The following is a 17,076-nucleotide window of genomic DNA, read 5'->3' as shown; positions in this document are numbered from 1 at the left end:
ATATATTGTTTCAGCTCAATTATTTCTCTTTCTTCAGGGTCCCAGCTGATCGTTTTAGTTTCAAGCTTCTGATATTGTGTTTTTCAGTTTTAGAATTTCCATTTGATTTCTTTAAAGATTCACATTTTCTACTGACATCTCCGTTTGTCCTGAAAGCATATTGCTTATAGTTAAAGTTGCACCTGATAGCTGCAATATATTGATCTACTATGGTTCTGTTTCTATTGTCTTTTTTCTCTCTGTCCTCAGTCATTTGGCCTTTTCTCTTAGTATGCCTGGTAACTTCTGATGTCATGACAAATATTTGCTATTTAAAAAACTGTGGAGAAAATTTGAGTGTCCAGATTTTGTGAACTTCTATGGAGAATATTTACGTTTGCTTCTGGCAGGCAGTTAATATAGTCGCTGATAGTTGTAACCAAAATAGCGTTTTGTTCGTTTGGTGGCTGCTTTTCAGTGTTTTTGAGAGCTAGCCTATTTTGCTTAGTTCTTACTCTTAGGCTGCAGCCCTTCAGATGTCCCATCTGAAATCCTGGGTGTTTACCAGAATCCCAGGTAGACACCCAGGATTTCAGATGGGACATCTGAAGGGCTGCAGCCTAGGAGTAAGAATGAAGCATCCTATCATTCCACTTCATGGTGTGCTTTGAACACGAACTTTTGTCTTTGAGATAGCCAAGACTGTGTTCAGTAGCTGCCTGAAAAGCAGGAAATGCCTTGAAGGAAATGCAGAGGAGACTGTCAGCCTCATGTTCTCTTGTAGATCATGACTCTAAGTTGTTGCTATGTTGATAGATCTTTAATGCTTCCAAGAGATTATCTATCTATCTAATCAGCTTTCATAGTTGTTTTGTGGGAGCAGGAAGAGTTATGCTGATATAGCTGGTCTATCATAGTTGTAGAAGGAGTTGCAGTTTACTTTTTTTTTTTTTTTTTTGAGACAGAGTCTCTATTGCTCAGGCTGGAGTGCAGTGGCGTGATCTCGGCTCACTGCCACCTCCACCTCCTAGGTTCACACCATTTTCCTGCCTCAGCCTCCCGAGTAGCTGGGACTACAAGGCGCCCACCACCATGTCCGGCTAATATTTTTTGTATTTTTAGTAGAGACGAAGTTTCACCATGTTAGCCAGGATTGTCTCCATATCCTGACCTCGTGATCCGCCTGCCTTGGCTTCCCAAAGTGCTGGGATTACAGGTGTGAGCCACCATGCCTAGCCGAAACTTATCAGATTTTTAAAATAAGTCGTTTTAAATTTATAATGTACTTTTGAGAAAAATTCATAGCGATAATTTTACTAGTTAGAGACTATTACAGTATGTTTATACACTAAGTTATAAAAGTCTGGAAACTTTTTGAGACCATGGGTCATGTTTAATTAATTTTTATGTCCTAAGTAAGTGCTTAATGTCATTTTAAAAGCAGAACAGATGTGAATATAAGTACTCTAGGAATTCAGAGGAGAAAGAAAGGATTGTGTAAACTACAGCATCCATTTAAAATCATCCAGTTTAAAATCATGAAGGATTTCTTGGTGGATGTATAAGGTTTGGAAAGGTTGAGGAGTAAAAAGTAAGTTAAGTCATAAAAGAAAACATGTTCCATTTCTTAAGGCAAAGTTCAAAGATATAGGGGATGATAAGGATACCAGCTTATCTATAATAAAAAAATTGTTTAGGGAGTAAGTACTAAATGGATAGATTGGAGCCATGTTGTAGAAAATGATAAATATTGGGTTGTAGGATATTGATACTTTTTCTATGGGCAAAAGAGTCTTTTTGAGTACTTCCATGGAATGTTGGATGTTGAATGAATGAAGTTAAACCAAAAAAGAAATAAATAAAAAGGACATTGAAGCTTGAGAAATACTGGTTTAAAGAGATTTGTTTACAGTAAAACTTCTTTGAATCTTTAAAGTGTGCATTGTATATTTCCAAAGTTGCTTCAACGTAGCACACTTTTGCTTATAAAGAAACAGTGTTCTTGGAACATACTTTGGAAAATTGGTATATGTGGGCATTGAGGAAACACTGACTAGAATATTATACTAACACATAAAGTCTGTGAAAGCTGGAGCTTCTTGATACTGTTCACAGTTCTACCAGTTGTACTAGGAGGATTACCTAGCAAAGATATGTTCTCAATATATATTAAGTGAGTTGGCTTTAGTGGATGAAAATAAATTGGATAAGCATGAAATTCATTTAAAAATTTTTTTTAGTGAGAATAATCTGATGATATAGTACAGATGAATTTTAGGGAAAATAGGCTAGAAGCTTAAGTCCAAGAAAATAAACTTTTAAAGTTGTCCAGACCTAAGATTTGTTCTTGGACTGTGGTGACATCCTTGAAAATGGGAAATAAAATGGATAACAGTGATATTTTTTAAAACGAATTGATAAGATTTGGTAATAGATTAGATGGAACTTCTCAAGGCACTCAAAGAATTTGAATAGCTTTGAGTCACTGTAGGGAAGAAGAAATTTCTTTGTACAAGACTTCGTTCTGTTTTCTTCATGTAGCCTAAAGATCTTCATGTAGCCTAAAGGGTCATGAAAGAATTATTTAATTTCATGAAGTCTTACCTTTTGTTTGAAAACTTTTTGTGTAGAAAAAGATCACCAGTTTTCAAACAGTAATTGGGAGAGAGGTTGAATGAAAAATACAGAAAAGTATTTAAAATACCATGCTGAGTTTTATGATCAAGAGTAAATATATTGTATAGATTCTGACTTAGCCCATAGAGCATCTTTTCTTTCAGCACAATAATTTTATGAAATATACATATAAAGAATTTTAACTAAAACATTTTAAATTTATCTTAATGAAGATTGGGTAACTATTTTGAGCTACATCTTTTCCAAAATAAAGCAGAGTGTTATAGGATTATCAACAAGTAGAACTTGGATTTGAGGAATGAATGGACTGTGAGATTGGAAATGTCAGTTCTGTCTAGTCCACACATATCTAGAGTAAAACCTAGTCAAACCTAGACTGTCACTGTCACCACCGATGTCTGATCAACCCTACCAAGGCCCAAGGGCTTTCTCCCTTAGAAGCTTTCTCCCTCAGAAGAGACAATGGGGTAGAATGGAAGCAGACCAGACTTCAGATTCATCTACTTAGTTTTAAATCCCATGAAGAATTAGTTGCTTCTTACCTATTAGTCTACTTCTTCCTAAAATAGGAATAGTAATTATCTCATAATATGGTAATGAGGATTAAATAAAATATAAAATAACTAGTACTATAGGCACTATGCATACATGAATACATCAATGAGTGAAGACTGTGTTGTATTCCCTTAAATGCAACTCCTTTATATAAATGAGATTTGCTTTCCATCTAAAAAATCATGTGTCCATCAGTAATGCATCTACGGATCTTGGGAAATGGTACATTTGTGTTGATGGCAATTAGGAACAATAATAATATTGGTGCCATAATGACTATCAGAATAATATTCAAAAATATTTTCATAGGTTTTTCATGTAAGCTGTGGTAGTTATGAAATGTTTGGTGGCGTTAGAAAAAAAATGTTCTTGATAGAAAGTTGTAAGTTTGTAGATAATATTATCAAGAAACAGAATAAAGTAAATCTACATAGCAAAACATGATTTTCATTAATTGTAACTAACATCTCTTTTCCATTATAACAGTGAGAAGAAACTCATTACAGACGCCCTTAATAAAAATCAGTTTCTGAAAAGACTGGATCCTCAGCAGATCAAAGACATGGTGGAATGCATGTATGGGAGAAACTATCAGCAAGGGAGTTACATTATTAAGCAAGGAGAACCAGGAAACCATATCTTTGTGCTGGCAGGTGGGTGTCACAGATTTTTCCGGTTATTATATAATAAATATTTTGCCTGTTGTGATTTTTTGCAGGCATTTATAAAAACGTAAAACTAGTTGCTGTATTTGTAGAAAACATAACATACTGAATTCATGAAATAGCAGGAATGTTGATCTGATCATAATGATGGTAATACTTAATATGTGCTGAAAGATTTCTATATATCAGGCATCCTATTGAGCAGTTGATAGAGAGATCTCATTTTATCTTCTCACCAACCCTGTAAGGCAAGTTCTATTTTCTCCATGTTTCTAATGTCGACTGTGTCTTAGGGAGGGTAACGCCAAACAGCTCGTAAGCAGTGGAGGTAAAATGCACACTTAGGCAATTTGACTTAAGAATCCGCACGTCTAATCTCAATACCACTCACTCAAAAGTGTTTTTATTCAAAATACTGCTGCTGAAGTTAACATTTTAAGATAATGCACCAGGAAAAAAGAAAACAATTATTATTGTGGTTCTGGAAAAATTTTGGTTTTATACCAATGATTTTAAAAGGTAATTTAGGTAACTTTGACCAACATACAAATCAAAGGACACATCTTACAATTAAAACTGGTGTTTTTAGAATCATTTAAATGGTTTCCTTCGTCTGTGGTAATTTGAACATGCTTACATGTCAGGAAGATTGTAATGGTTAGATAGGCAAATTTTTGTAATGTATAGATCTTATAATGACTACTCAAATTTTTTCTCTTTTATATATAGCAGCAAAAAATTGTATGAACAGGGATTAAAGTTATAGAACATTTTGTCACATTCTGGCACAACTTTCTGAGTTTTAGGGAAAAAAGTTAAAACTGGCTTACCCAGAAGGAATGATGAATGGAGGTATGTTTTCTATTTAGCATTGTAGTTCCTGATAATCTAACTAATGCTTTTATTCTTGTTCCTTTGGGGCCTTAAGTGTGAGGCAGAAGTTGTCTATCTAAACAAATTAATAAACATGTATTATTCTATTTATGGTATATAAAAGATTGTTTTATGTACTTTGATTATTTGAACATGCCAATTTTATTATTATTTGCCATGTATATCTTTGTAGGCAGCTTTAAAATTATACAGTCATTCCCAAGTAATCATTCTACTTAATTAATGAGCTATAGTCTTAATTTAGCTAGCCTTGAAATTTTTAGGGACAACTTTTCCGTCTTGCAACTTTTCTCTTAGCCATTTTAACTTCTGCTTTAGCAACACTAGAGTATTGCAGCAAGAGAAGATGGGTCATTAAGTCAACAAATATTTATGAAACCTCCTAGGAGAGGATGAGAAACTGATGTTAGTCTAACTCATTCCTTCCCAAGTAGTTCTAATGAAAGGCTCAGGGAGAGAAGAGGTTGAACAGCAGTCAGTATCAAAACAGCTATTGAGATCAGGGTTATGGCACACATGGAAATTAAAATTGGATGGTTTTATTTGAATTAATTACAGTGTCACCCAAGGATTGAATTGCCTGGTTTAATTATCTGGTTGGGCAAATTAATTTGATAATTAAAAATATTCTCTTTATGAAACATAGCATGAATAGCAAATAGTAAAAGCATATTTAGCTTAAACTTTTGATATTCCATATAATTCTTCAGCATTGCTTAGGTACCATGAGCCTTAACCAATTTCAAGATAAAAACTTGAAATGCATTAAGATTCATGATATCAATTGGACACTACCACTAAGTGGCTTTGAAAGAATAGCTAATGAGAAATTTTAAATTGCACGTCTAACCTGTAGGATTTGGAGCCAAAACTGAGTGTTTTTTTTCTTGCTAATATCAATTCTATCAGACTAAGTATATTTTCTCTTTTGTCCGCTCTATGGCTCTGGCACTTGGAACAGTTCCCAGCACAACATAGGTACTCAGGTCAGTTTTGCTGAATGGATGGATGGACAGAGATGATCCAGAGCTCCTTAGCAGTGAATTAGGAAAAGGAAAGACTAATTCTTTAAGGAAAGGAGACATTGGCCCACCATTTTGTTTTTCCTCTAAGAACTTAGATCTTTTTTGCTTATGCTTTTAGTTGGTTAAGGTTTTGTTTGTATTTGTTCAAAGCAAAAGAAGAGTAAAGCTACCAAGGCAAGAAAAAAAAAAAAAAAAGTGAAGGGGATACAAAGTTCTGCCTCTCCCTTCCTCCAGTCTTTGCCTAGGTAATGATAAGTGCCAAACACTCTTCTTAGTGATTTTCATTTGTAACTAATATGTGTTACATTTAAATAAATGAGAAGTTAGATAACAGTTGAGGCACCATGAAGTAACTTGCCCAAGGTCACATAGGCAAAAATGAGTTGAATCAGGACACAACCAGGCAGTCTGATCCCAGGGCCAATCTACTTACTGGTTATGACGGGTTGTCATTCCATCAGTGTGAACAACTGCTCTGTGTTTTTAAGACATACAGTGATTGTTGAGCTCCTCAATACGATACATGAAAATAGTTTCATGTATTACATTTCTCATAGGTTATAATGAATTTTAAACAAAACACTTGCCATCCACTGCTTCAGGAACAGAACATTGTAAAAATAATAATATTAATAATAGCTAACACAGTATTTACTATGCACTAGCCATTGTTCTAAACTCTTTACCTAGATTAACTTACTTCATTCTCACCACTGTAAAATAACAATAATAATTATTATTATTATCCTCATTGTCAATGAGGAACTTCAGACAGATAAAGTTTCTCAAGGCAACCCAGCTAATAGTAAGTGGCAGAGGTGATTTCAGTCTGCACTTTTAACCAGTATATTATAATGAGAATCATAAAATATCTTACCTGTATACTTTGTGTGCTTTATGATTATTTTATTTTTCTAATTTATAGTATCTGCATGGATTTTGATTATTTGTGTGTGTTTTTTAAAAATTCTACTTGATAGAGGGTCGACTAGAGGTGTTTCAAGGGGAGAAATTGCTGTCCTCCATCCCTATGTGGACCACATTTGGGGAGCTTGCCATTTTATACAACTGTACAAGGACTGCCTCTGTGAAAGGTAATAAAAGAGGAAATGCTCCATTTTTGGATTGTTGTGGCATGTTAAAGATAATCCAGTTCAGTCACATTTGCACCCTGATCCAGAGTCTTTTTGTTTCCCATTTTACCCTACATGTTCTTAAAATAGAAATGCTATGCCTATTAAGGGATTCATATTGAAGCACTTACCTATATAATTTAAGCTAAAAAGAACTTTTCTGGATACCTGTGTATAAAATGTAAAATGGCTTTTAACTGTTCACAATGGTAAAGACATGGAATCAAGCCAAATGACCATCAGTGATAGACTGGGTAAAGAAAATGTGATATGTATACATTATGGAATGCTACATAGCCATAAAAAGGGACAAGATTATGTCCTTTGCACAGACATAGATGGAACTGGAAGCCATTATCCTCAGCAAACTAACACAGGAACAGAAAACCAAACACTGAACGCTCTCACTTATAAGTGGGAGTTGAACAATGAGAACACATGGACACAGGGAGGGGAACAACACACACTGGAGCCCAACGGGGAGGGGCTGGGGAGGGAGAGCATCAGGATAAACAGCTAATGTATGTGGGGCTAAATACCTAAGTGTTAGGTTGATAGTTACAGCAAACCACCACAATACACGTTTATCTATGGAACAAACCTGCGTGTCCTGCACATGTATCCTGGAAATTAAAATTAAATTAAATTAAAAATAAAAATAAAAAGGTTTGTTCTGCCAAAAACAATGGCTCTAAGGTGACTGATTCCAATATTTGCTTTAATTGCCACTTTACATTTTACTACCTAGACACATGCCTTTGGCTCGTCCAGAATGTTTGCTTTCTAGCTGGTCTCAGCGAGATTCTGACCATATTATAAGCCAGAGAAATTGATTAAACCAACAAAAATGTATCTATGTCAAAAGGAATATGAATTAGAGTAATTAGAGTTTTCATGAATGACTTTTGGGATTACTTTATTTGCTTTTCTTTAGATTTATGTTTTATTGACTTTACGGCAAACTTGGGTTTCCTTCTGAATTACATAGATATGATGTTTTTCAGTGTTTGGGACTGGGTTATACGCATTAGCCTTGCTGAGGTATTTGATAAAAATGCAGGTTCTGGGTCTCTACTCCCAACCTGAATCAGAGTCTCTGGCAGTGGAGCCCAGGGAGCTTGTATTTCTAACAAGAATATCAAGATGATTCCAATTTAAAGTTTGGTAATCCAGAGCTTTGGGTTTTGATCAATTTTAGAGGCTTTGTTTACTGTTTTTTAAAAAATTGTACAACCATAATTTCATCTAGATTTTTTAGAGCTACCACTTCTGCCCTACTTTCTTTTTAAATTTTATACTTGCCCTTAAGGCTTTCCCATAAAAAAAATTGTCTCAAAAACTTTCTTTCATAGTCTGTTTCAAATAATTTGTAGGCATTTTACACAAAAGTAACTGTAGATATTCTTAATATGTAGCTTCTTTAGCAACAGTGTCAGAACAACATAAGAAGAAACATAGCAACACACACATACACACAGATATCTTTAACTTTCAATTATCTGTTTGTGACTTCACTCTCCAGATTAGCTACAAATTGACTGCCTTTCTCTTGTATCACAGCACGAATCTAGAGCACATCCTGATGATCTAGTGCATAATTGGGAATTGCAAACTAATTTGAATGTCATCCTAACTATAACATAATTAGAAAGGAAATTTTTTGCTAGGCATTTCCAAATAATGGTGTATTTCAGTGCCAAATGATTTATAAAATTGCTCGCTATTTATTTTGCTGTCTCCTTCATTTGTATGTTTAAATAATGCATTTTCCAAGAAATACCATTTTATAAGAACATATAACAAATCCATCGATTTATATTATGGAATATTTTCACAATGTGGTACTAAATGTTTTATTGTTTTCTTGATTTTTCTAAAGCTATTACCAATGTTAAAACATGGGCACTAGATCGAGAGGTATTCCAGAATATAATGAGGAGAACAGCCCAAGCTAGAGATGAACAATACAGAAACTTCCTCAGAAGGTAAGAATAGTACATTGGGAGACAGTGAAGACAATGGAGTTGCCATATTGTTAATATATTGGTTTTATCAGAATAATTATTTTACTATAGCTACTTCCATTTAAGCATTTTCCACATGACTAAACCAAAGGAACATTACTTGCAGTAAATGCTAGTGCATACCAAAAAACCATATTTAATTTCCATTATCCTTGTATACTCATTTACTTCTCCTGCGTTTTTGCCCTTGCATTGATGGAGTGATAGTGTACAGCATAGAAAAATGTGCAAAAAACCTAAACTATTATTTGGGTTGCTTGTTGGCTTTGAAAGGCATTTGAAATTTGAAAGTAGTTAGCCAAAAGACAAGCTTTCTAAAAGTACTTTGCTTAGAATGGTATTAAAATTAAGTTTACTATCCTTATTTGTTTTACCTGAGACGTTCTATTTGCCTAGTCACACCATCTTCCAAATTCCTATTATTTGTAGCAAATTGACTTGCTAAAAATGTTGCTATACTTGTCATGATGACTTGGAACATACTCATTTTGTGAACTGTTCTGTACCTCAACAACTTGGATGAATCAATTTATAAGGAAAAAATGGTCTATGTAAGTGAAAAAAACTATTCCACATTAAAACTTTATTTGGAAGTATAAGTTATTTAAACAATTTCTGTATCTTTAGTGGGAGTTTTGCAAGTTTCTGAAGCTGCAATACATTCTATAATGAAATGTCATCTATGATATGTAAGAATAATAATGATAATAATGTATCACATGATTTCTAAAAATAAATTATAAGTTCTTCTTATGGTGATTTTTTCTAGCATAAGAATCCTTCAAAGCTAATGATTTTAGGGCCATATAGTGCTTAGCTTATAGTGTAGACTCAATAAACACTGAATAAGATTTCTCATATAGAATGTTACTGATTTGTCCTCCCAGAGACAATAATGTCTCCTAGCAGAGAGCTGCAATAATGACAAGCAGGTTCTCTACCTATATGCCAGCCAATGAGTTAGCTATCATATTGTGGGGTCCACTTGAATCTAGGTAATCTCAAAATCCACCAACTGAGCAACACAGATTAGCATTTAAAGCTGATAAGCCACACTTATGCAAGGGCCAAAAAGAGGTACCTAAAAAAACCAGTGTGCCTGGGTTGTGTTTGAATGTCTGAGATAAAACGTGAACTAGGCATAGCAGTTAATTCCCTTGGAGTCTAGTATGTTCTTAGTGGAAAAAGCTCAGATGATCTGCTAGTGAATATTCCTTCCTTCCTTCCCTCCTTTTGTTATTTCCTTCATTCAACTAATACTTATTAGCGGGCACTAAATATTGTAGATTTAGTGGTGAGCAAGATAAACCTGATTCTTGCCTTCATAGAGGGGAGAGAGAGAAAATATTTTTTCTTGTATCTCTTTTCCCACCAACCTCCAAACGTGCTAGCTTTATAATAGTTAATTTTCACTAATGTTATAGATCCCTGTTTGGACCAGAAGTAAAATTTCATGATAGCCTGTGTTAATAACAAGTTCTGATGACTCTTTTACCATTTCATCTATAGTGAGATATATTAGGGAAATACACTCCTCTTTGTTTCATAATATACAGTATGTTTTTTTCTGTTTACATTTTTATTTGAAGTATGTGATATTCTAGGTGATATATAGTACATGTGTAAGTTATAAGACATCATAACAAAATGAACGCCCATGAAGCTACTGCCCAACCTAAGGAAGAGAAAGCAGTTGTTGAAGTTCTTATGTACTTCCCCATGTTATTTCCAGCTTCTTTCTCCTCCTCTCCTTGAGGGTATCTGCATTCTGAAGTTTAGCGATCATTCCCTTGGTGTTGTTTATAATTTTGCCTGTAGCTTGATTTAGCCTATTTTTGAAGTTCATCTGTGCCTCTGGCTGTCATTAATTTTAAAAGACAGTACAGTATGACTAATAATCAGAGATCATTTCAAGTCAATTGCCATGTTCCCTCCCAACCCCGGATTCAGTCCTTACTTAATTATAAGGATTTAGACAGAAATCTGATTCTCCACTGGAAGCAGAGCTCCTCGCACAAACTAATAAAAGAGATACTGAGATGTGGAGAGGAACAAATTGCAAAATGCAATTCATTTTGAAAACCAACAACAAATATAAATTTATTTTTACCAAATAGACAAAATGTGATTTTTTCCCCCCATCTGGTATCTTACTATTTTCATTTATTTGCCTATGGCACATGTCTGTGATTATATATCTATAATTTCCAGTGTATATGAAATTCAGTTATTGATGTGTTTTCAGTTATTTGGACATTTACTTTGGAAGAATCAAAGTGCATTATATTTTTAAAAATGTTTGTAAAGATTTTAGAACCTGCATATGTGTATATTTATAGCTTAATTCAGGAAGGTAATTAAAGGTTTCTTTTTAATTTTGAAGTGTATCCTTGCTGAAGAATTTACCTGAAGATAAATTAACCAAGATCATTGACTGCTTGGAAGTGGTAAGAAATTTTGAAGTAAAAAATAAATTTCAGTAGAAGATATTAGAATGTAGTTATATTATTAACACCATAAATAAATAAGAAAAAGATATCAGAGCACCAGTCTACAGAGACCAAGAGCCTTTTTCTGTGATGAAAAACCTTAAGCTAACTCATGCTGCCTTAAGGGGTGGAGAAAGGTTTAAACTCTTTAGATGTATAAAAGGAAATTGGATTTGCATGTGTAAAGTGAAATTTGATTTACATATTTTAATCTTTTTAGTATATCTTATAAAACAAACCTGCCTTACTCAAGAAGCATTTGATTTTCTGCAATTAACATCACAATCCCTTACAGAGTTTTCATAGTATAAAGGAGTCACTGATGCATAATTAAGAACTGGAGCAGAGAAAGGGTATGTTGGTCCTTTTGGTGGCAAGCCTCTGAGTCAGGCTGTGAAACACTTTCTACTTGAACGCTCTAGGCCACAAAAACACATTTTAAAAACTCTACTTAAGAAGCACTTTATCTATTTTAACATCTAGGGGGAAACGGCATATTGGAATGTGTTCAAAAAGTCATTTTAGGCATCACCCAGATGGTTGGTTCTAGTCCAAGACTAGTCAAGTCTTTTCATGAATAATGCTTTTACGACATGTACCTTGGATTCTAACGATATGCATTTTGTGAAAACGTCTTCAGATTTCAGAGATTAAAATTCAAAGCAAATACGTTCTTTAACTTTTTGAGGGGTCAGTTTTATTGAAACCCAGATGGCTTTTATGGAGTTTAAAGGAGGTAAGGAATAGTAAAGGAGTCACATATAGAATTCAAGCTTTTATAAAGCTGTTCTCAGTGGGAGGGGAAAAAAAACCCCAAAAAAACCCTGCAAGGCTGATTGTTGACAGATTCATGCCTCTGTCAATCACAATATACAATGTAACTAATATCTGTCAAGCAGGGAGTAGGGACCATTTTATCCTTAAGTGTAAGTGACACCAGCAGTGTTTCCATTTACAATTCATGGAACCCATCAAGCAGTTTATCAAGGACAGACCATGATGACACAGTGCCTGGCCTTGTGCCCCCAGGGGGTTCAGATATGAAGTCATTTTCAAGAAGATTGCTTACCCTGGGTCTCTTGAGAGTCTCTCATTGTAACATAACCCAATCACAGATGTTACAAATTAATAATTCATCCTAATTTCTAACGGTGTTTTTTTTTTTTTTTATTTAAAGCTGGAGAGGCCCTAGTGTTTTTTTTTGTTAACCAAGGAAATCTGTTTTTAATATAATACTAATAGAGTAGATTCACCAGAGGGGATTTCTATGTTGACAGCAAATACGAAAATTTAGTATCATTAAAAATAAATGGTAAATTAGACATATTTATAGCAGCCACAGGCAATTGCTACAGAATATATAGATGGGGGCTCAAATCCAGTAATAATTAACACACAATTCAAATTTGAAAAACTCATCTTTTCAAACACCCTGGAAAGGATTCACTGTATCTCAGCATTTGCAGACAGCAGCACAGTTTATAAAGGGCTCTTTATTCATACCTGGCAAACAAATGTGTCTCTGTGATGTGTGAAAATTCTCAAATGTGAAAGTGATTAACAAGGGAGTAATGGGATCTATTTAGTGCTAAGAAAAGCCTGGTATTTACCAGCGTAGCTTGGACTAATGACCTATCAACTTGGTCCTGACAACAGCCAATCACTACTGCATCAGTTTTGATAGCGTCCAGAGTTCTAGGACCAGCTGTCCCATAAACTGTCCCCATAATCTTTGAAAAACACAAGCTAAATCTGTCATGAAGTTTAGGAGTTGATTTGGGAGTTTTGCGTGTAGCAGGGCGTAGGGAAGGGAGAATCAGAATTTCCCATCACCAAGTAGTTGATCTGATGTGTTTGTTGAAACTTAGACGGTTGAACTCCTAGAACAAATGGCCCCGATTGTGCAATGTTTCAATAGCATTTCTTGCTTTAGCTTAAATCACTCAGAACATTTAGTTATAGAGGCAGCCATTGCCGTTAAGCCTCTTCTTGTGTTCTGATAAGAAAACGAGGGTGGGAATAACACCAACAGACTAGAGTTTGTTAAGAGTTAACTCATGAGAACTGTAAAAGCACGATATAGATTCAGCACGGAGTGTAAAGATTAACGACAATGAAAATAACAGTGTGACTTATGCACCAGGCAGTTGTGCAGTATGGAAGATAAGAGTGGAAGTAGTTTCTGCTCCCACATATGGTGATGAATCCACTAAGCATGAGATTTGACTGTGACATCCTTCTGAACTACAAACATTGTGAGTCATCATAAAGTCACCTGTTAGTCACAGTGCTTTGGTATTTGACCCTTTGGCCTTTTGCACTGTGACTCTAACCTGCTGTCTTTCATAAAGCTGAGGTGTATGAGGCTGGGATGAGGGTGTAGTGTGGAGCACCCTTGCCCTTAGTCAGATTGCCCATGGTGCTGATGAGAAGGCATATTCCCAGGCACCACCCCATGCTTACTGAATCAGAAACTCAAGTTGGGCCCCCCAAATCCACACCTAACACTCTAATGGTGAGATTTTTATGCTTATTAAAGTCTAAGAGGCACTGGTTTAGTTATGAATGTTTAGAGTTTGCAACCATCTGCCTCTTTCTTTGGGAATTTTACATTTGAATCACTTTTTTAAAGTCTAGTCTTTCTTGTAGTCCTTACCAACACTTGCATAAACCAGGATTTTTTTTTTCTGTCATCTTAATGGTTAAATCCAGAGTCATAAGAAAGTGGAAATAATTGTAAATTTTGCTACAGTTTATGAATCATTGAGCTAAAGGTGGGGCAGCCAGGTGTTGTAGAAAGTTCACTAGTCCAAAGTCTGGAGATTAGGGCTTGTGGTTCTGCCTCTGTCACTCTACCAGCTGTCAATGAATTGTGGTGGACTTTAGCATATCATCTCCTCATCTACAAAATAATGGAGTGGTGGGCCATATCTCTATGAGCTCTTTCAACATTTAAATCATAGAATTCTATATGATTGGCTCACCCAAATAGGAATAACTTCTGTTGTTTTTCATTTTGTAGTGTCTGGTTCTTTGAAAATAACCAATCAGGTGCTACATGCCCGAATGGCTGACTGGGTCCACCTGATCCAGGTGTGCTTGCTTTAAAATTTCTGAGGTGTTCTAAACTCTTGTACTTGGAAAACAAAGATTAACTAGTAACAACATAGATAACTAACTGTAAACAATTTTTTAACCAACACACTTGAGTACATAGTCACATAATGCACAGAGGCATGTGCATGTGTGTGTGTACTACACATCTGGTTGTATATCATCAGTACTTCCAATACTTCTTTTTGATGAAGATTTCATTTGCTTTTTGCAAGATACCTGTAAAGAAGATTTCTAGCTGCAAATTAAAGACTCTAGGGAAGTCGTTGCCTTCCTTGTTTGTCTTTGTCCTCCGTCACTTTGGAATTTCCTTCTGGTTTTATATATTGTATTTACAGGTACTCAGGCTCTAGCATTTTGCTAGCTTGTCACAGAATGAACATTTTGTTTACGGTAAAAATGGGTTAAAACTCATTACTAGGTTATGAAACCAATTTAAAGGAACATTTAAAAAATCAGAATAGTAAGTATAAGTATTATTTTGAAAAATGTTTCTATTTTGTGTAAATATGTGTACGTGCTCTTGTGTATGTATTGTGAGTACATGTAGAATGTATTTCTTACTGTTGGTGAGGGTAAAAAATGCTTGAAAACCATTGCTCTGCAGGATAGGGTCTATGGCTTCTTGGTCCTCTAAGGGACACCTCTGCAATGTAACCACAAGGACAATAACAACGTTATTTGCATTTCTCTTTTTGGTCTAAGTGACCACCCTGGCTTGACTGGTTGCACTCCCCAGTTGACAAACACTGGGCAGTCTAGCATCACAGTCAGTACTTACCACTGTATATTTTTGGTCTGACCTATTTCCACAGCCTTTTCTGATCTATGAAGTTACTGTCAACACACTGGGAGGTATTATTTATCTTCCTCCCATGGTTTTGGGTGACAAAGAATCATCCGTGGAAAAAAATACCACTAGTAAGGTTGTCCCTTAAAAAATAACAAAGTTCTTCCTCAGTGTCTCCTTTCAAGCTTTCCCCCCTTTGAAGTTATTCGGTTGTCAGGAATTAAAGCCACACCTCTGCACACATCAAAGGCTTTGTAATAACTGAAGAACAGCCTAACAGCACTTCAGAAATTCTCCTTGTTTCTTCTGCTCCATGTGGGTAATGAGGACTAAAATTGTGATGGGAACAGGGGAGCTTGAAGAGCAGACTGTCTGAAATAGGAACATGGAACACAATCCCAGCAGCTATAGCAAAGAACATTGAATGTTAGCTACATGGTGAAGACAGCTGGACTGTGTGGGGGATGAGGATCATCCTGTAAGGGTCATAGTCATCTCCACTGTAAAATCACACTGCATATAGTCAAGGTTTGTGATAAAGCTAAATTTGGGAAGGGATGAAGGGTTTGAGTAAACAAACTATGAGGCAAAGAAATGCCAAATATCATTGCTTAAATAAAACAGAAGTTTGTCTCTCATTAACATAACTGTCCAGGGAAGATAGTCCCAATTGGCTCCACACAGTCATTCGGGAACCCAAGGTGATGTCTACTCTACCATTTTCAACATGTGGTTTTCTAGGTTTGTATGGGCCATGCCATTATAACTGGGGAAAAAGTATAAAGATACATGCATGGAAGCATGCATGGGCTTGGTGTGGAAGTGTCACAGATCACTTCCACTCATATTCTTTTAGATGAAAGTTGATCACATGGCCATAGGTAATGCAGAAAGGCTGGCAAGTGTAAGTTACCTAGACAGTCATATATTCCTCTGAAAGACTTTCAAGACCAGCTCACAGCCTCTTTCACAAGATGAACAGTCACCAGATACCTAGTGTGTACTAAACATTCCATCAGGTACTTTAGATACACCATCTTAACTAGTCCTCAAACGACATTAGGTGTAGCAGTAAACACAATCTTAACTTTACAGAAAAGGAAATAGAGGTCCCGAAGATGTAGGAAACAGCTGAGCAAATCATTACCTTCTCCTTCTTAGCATGGCAATGATTAATTGTGCATTTACTGTATTTCAGATGCTCCTAATATTTCAGACAACATTGTCTTTCATTGACTTATTGTGGTAGGCAGAATGGTTCCCTGCCCCACCCCCCCTTCCAGATATCCAGATTCTAATCCTTGGAATGTATGAATATGTTATATTACATGGCAAAAGGGACTTTAATGGTATGCTTAAAGTTTGGGACTTTAAAATAGATTACCATGAATTGGCTAGGTGAATGACTATTGAGTATAGTTACATGAGCATAGAATTATCTCTGGTTGGGGTCAGAGAGATGCAGCAGAAGTAGAATCTAGAGGCTCTCTGCAGGAATGGGAGAGACCTGATGGGCAGTTCCCACTGTCAGTCAGTAAGGAAATGGATCTTATCCTGCAGGTGAATCCTTCCAGCAACCTGAATGACCTTGAAAGTGAATTTTCCCCTGAGCTTCCGGAATGACATAAGCCCTATTGATACCTTGAGCTCCATCCTGAGAGACCCTAACTGAGAAACCTAATTGAGCAACATTGTGCCTAGACTTTCTGACTCACAGAAACTATAAATATTAAAAGGGTGTGACTCTAAGCCACCAAGTTTGTGGTTGTTA

General features: G+C 35.6%; 1 protein-coding gene across 3 annotated transcripts in view; it reads left to right on the top strand.

Annotated features, from left to right (window-relative positions):
- PRKG2 (protein kinase cGMP-dependent 2) overlaps positions 1-17,076 on the top strand; it is a 122,638-nt gene that overhangs the window by 41,242 nt on the left and 64,320 nt on the right. For all 3 annotated transcript variants that reach the window (XM_050790131.1, XM_050790129.1, XM_050790130.1), the window contains exons 3-6: positions 3,658-3,824; positions 6,736-6,849; positions 8,768-8,873; positions 11,296-11,359. In XM_050790131.1, coding sequence (XP_050646088.1) covers positions 3,658-3,824; positions 6,736-6,849; positions 8,768-8,873; positions 11,296-11,359 — 451 coding nt within the window. The remainder of the gene's footprint in view (positions 1-3,657; positions 3,825-6,735; positions 6,850-8,767; positions 8,874-11,295; positions 11,360-17,076) is intronic.

Source organism: Macaca thibetana, chromosome 5, assembly GCF_024542745.1.
Source record: "Macaca thibetana thibetana isolate TM-01 chromosome 5, ASM2454274v1, whole genome shotgun sequence".
Lineage (NCBI taxonomy): Eukaryota > Metazoa > Chordata > Mammalia > Primates > Cercopithecidae > Macaca > Macaca thibetana.
Note: the sequence above shows the minus strand (reverse complement) of the source record. Positions and strands in the feature narration are given on the sequence as shown.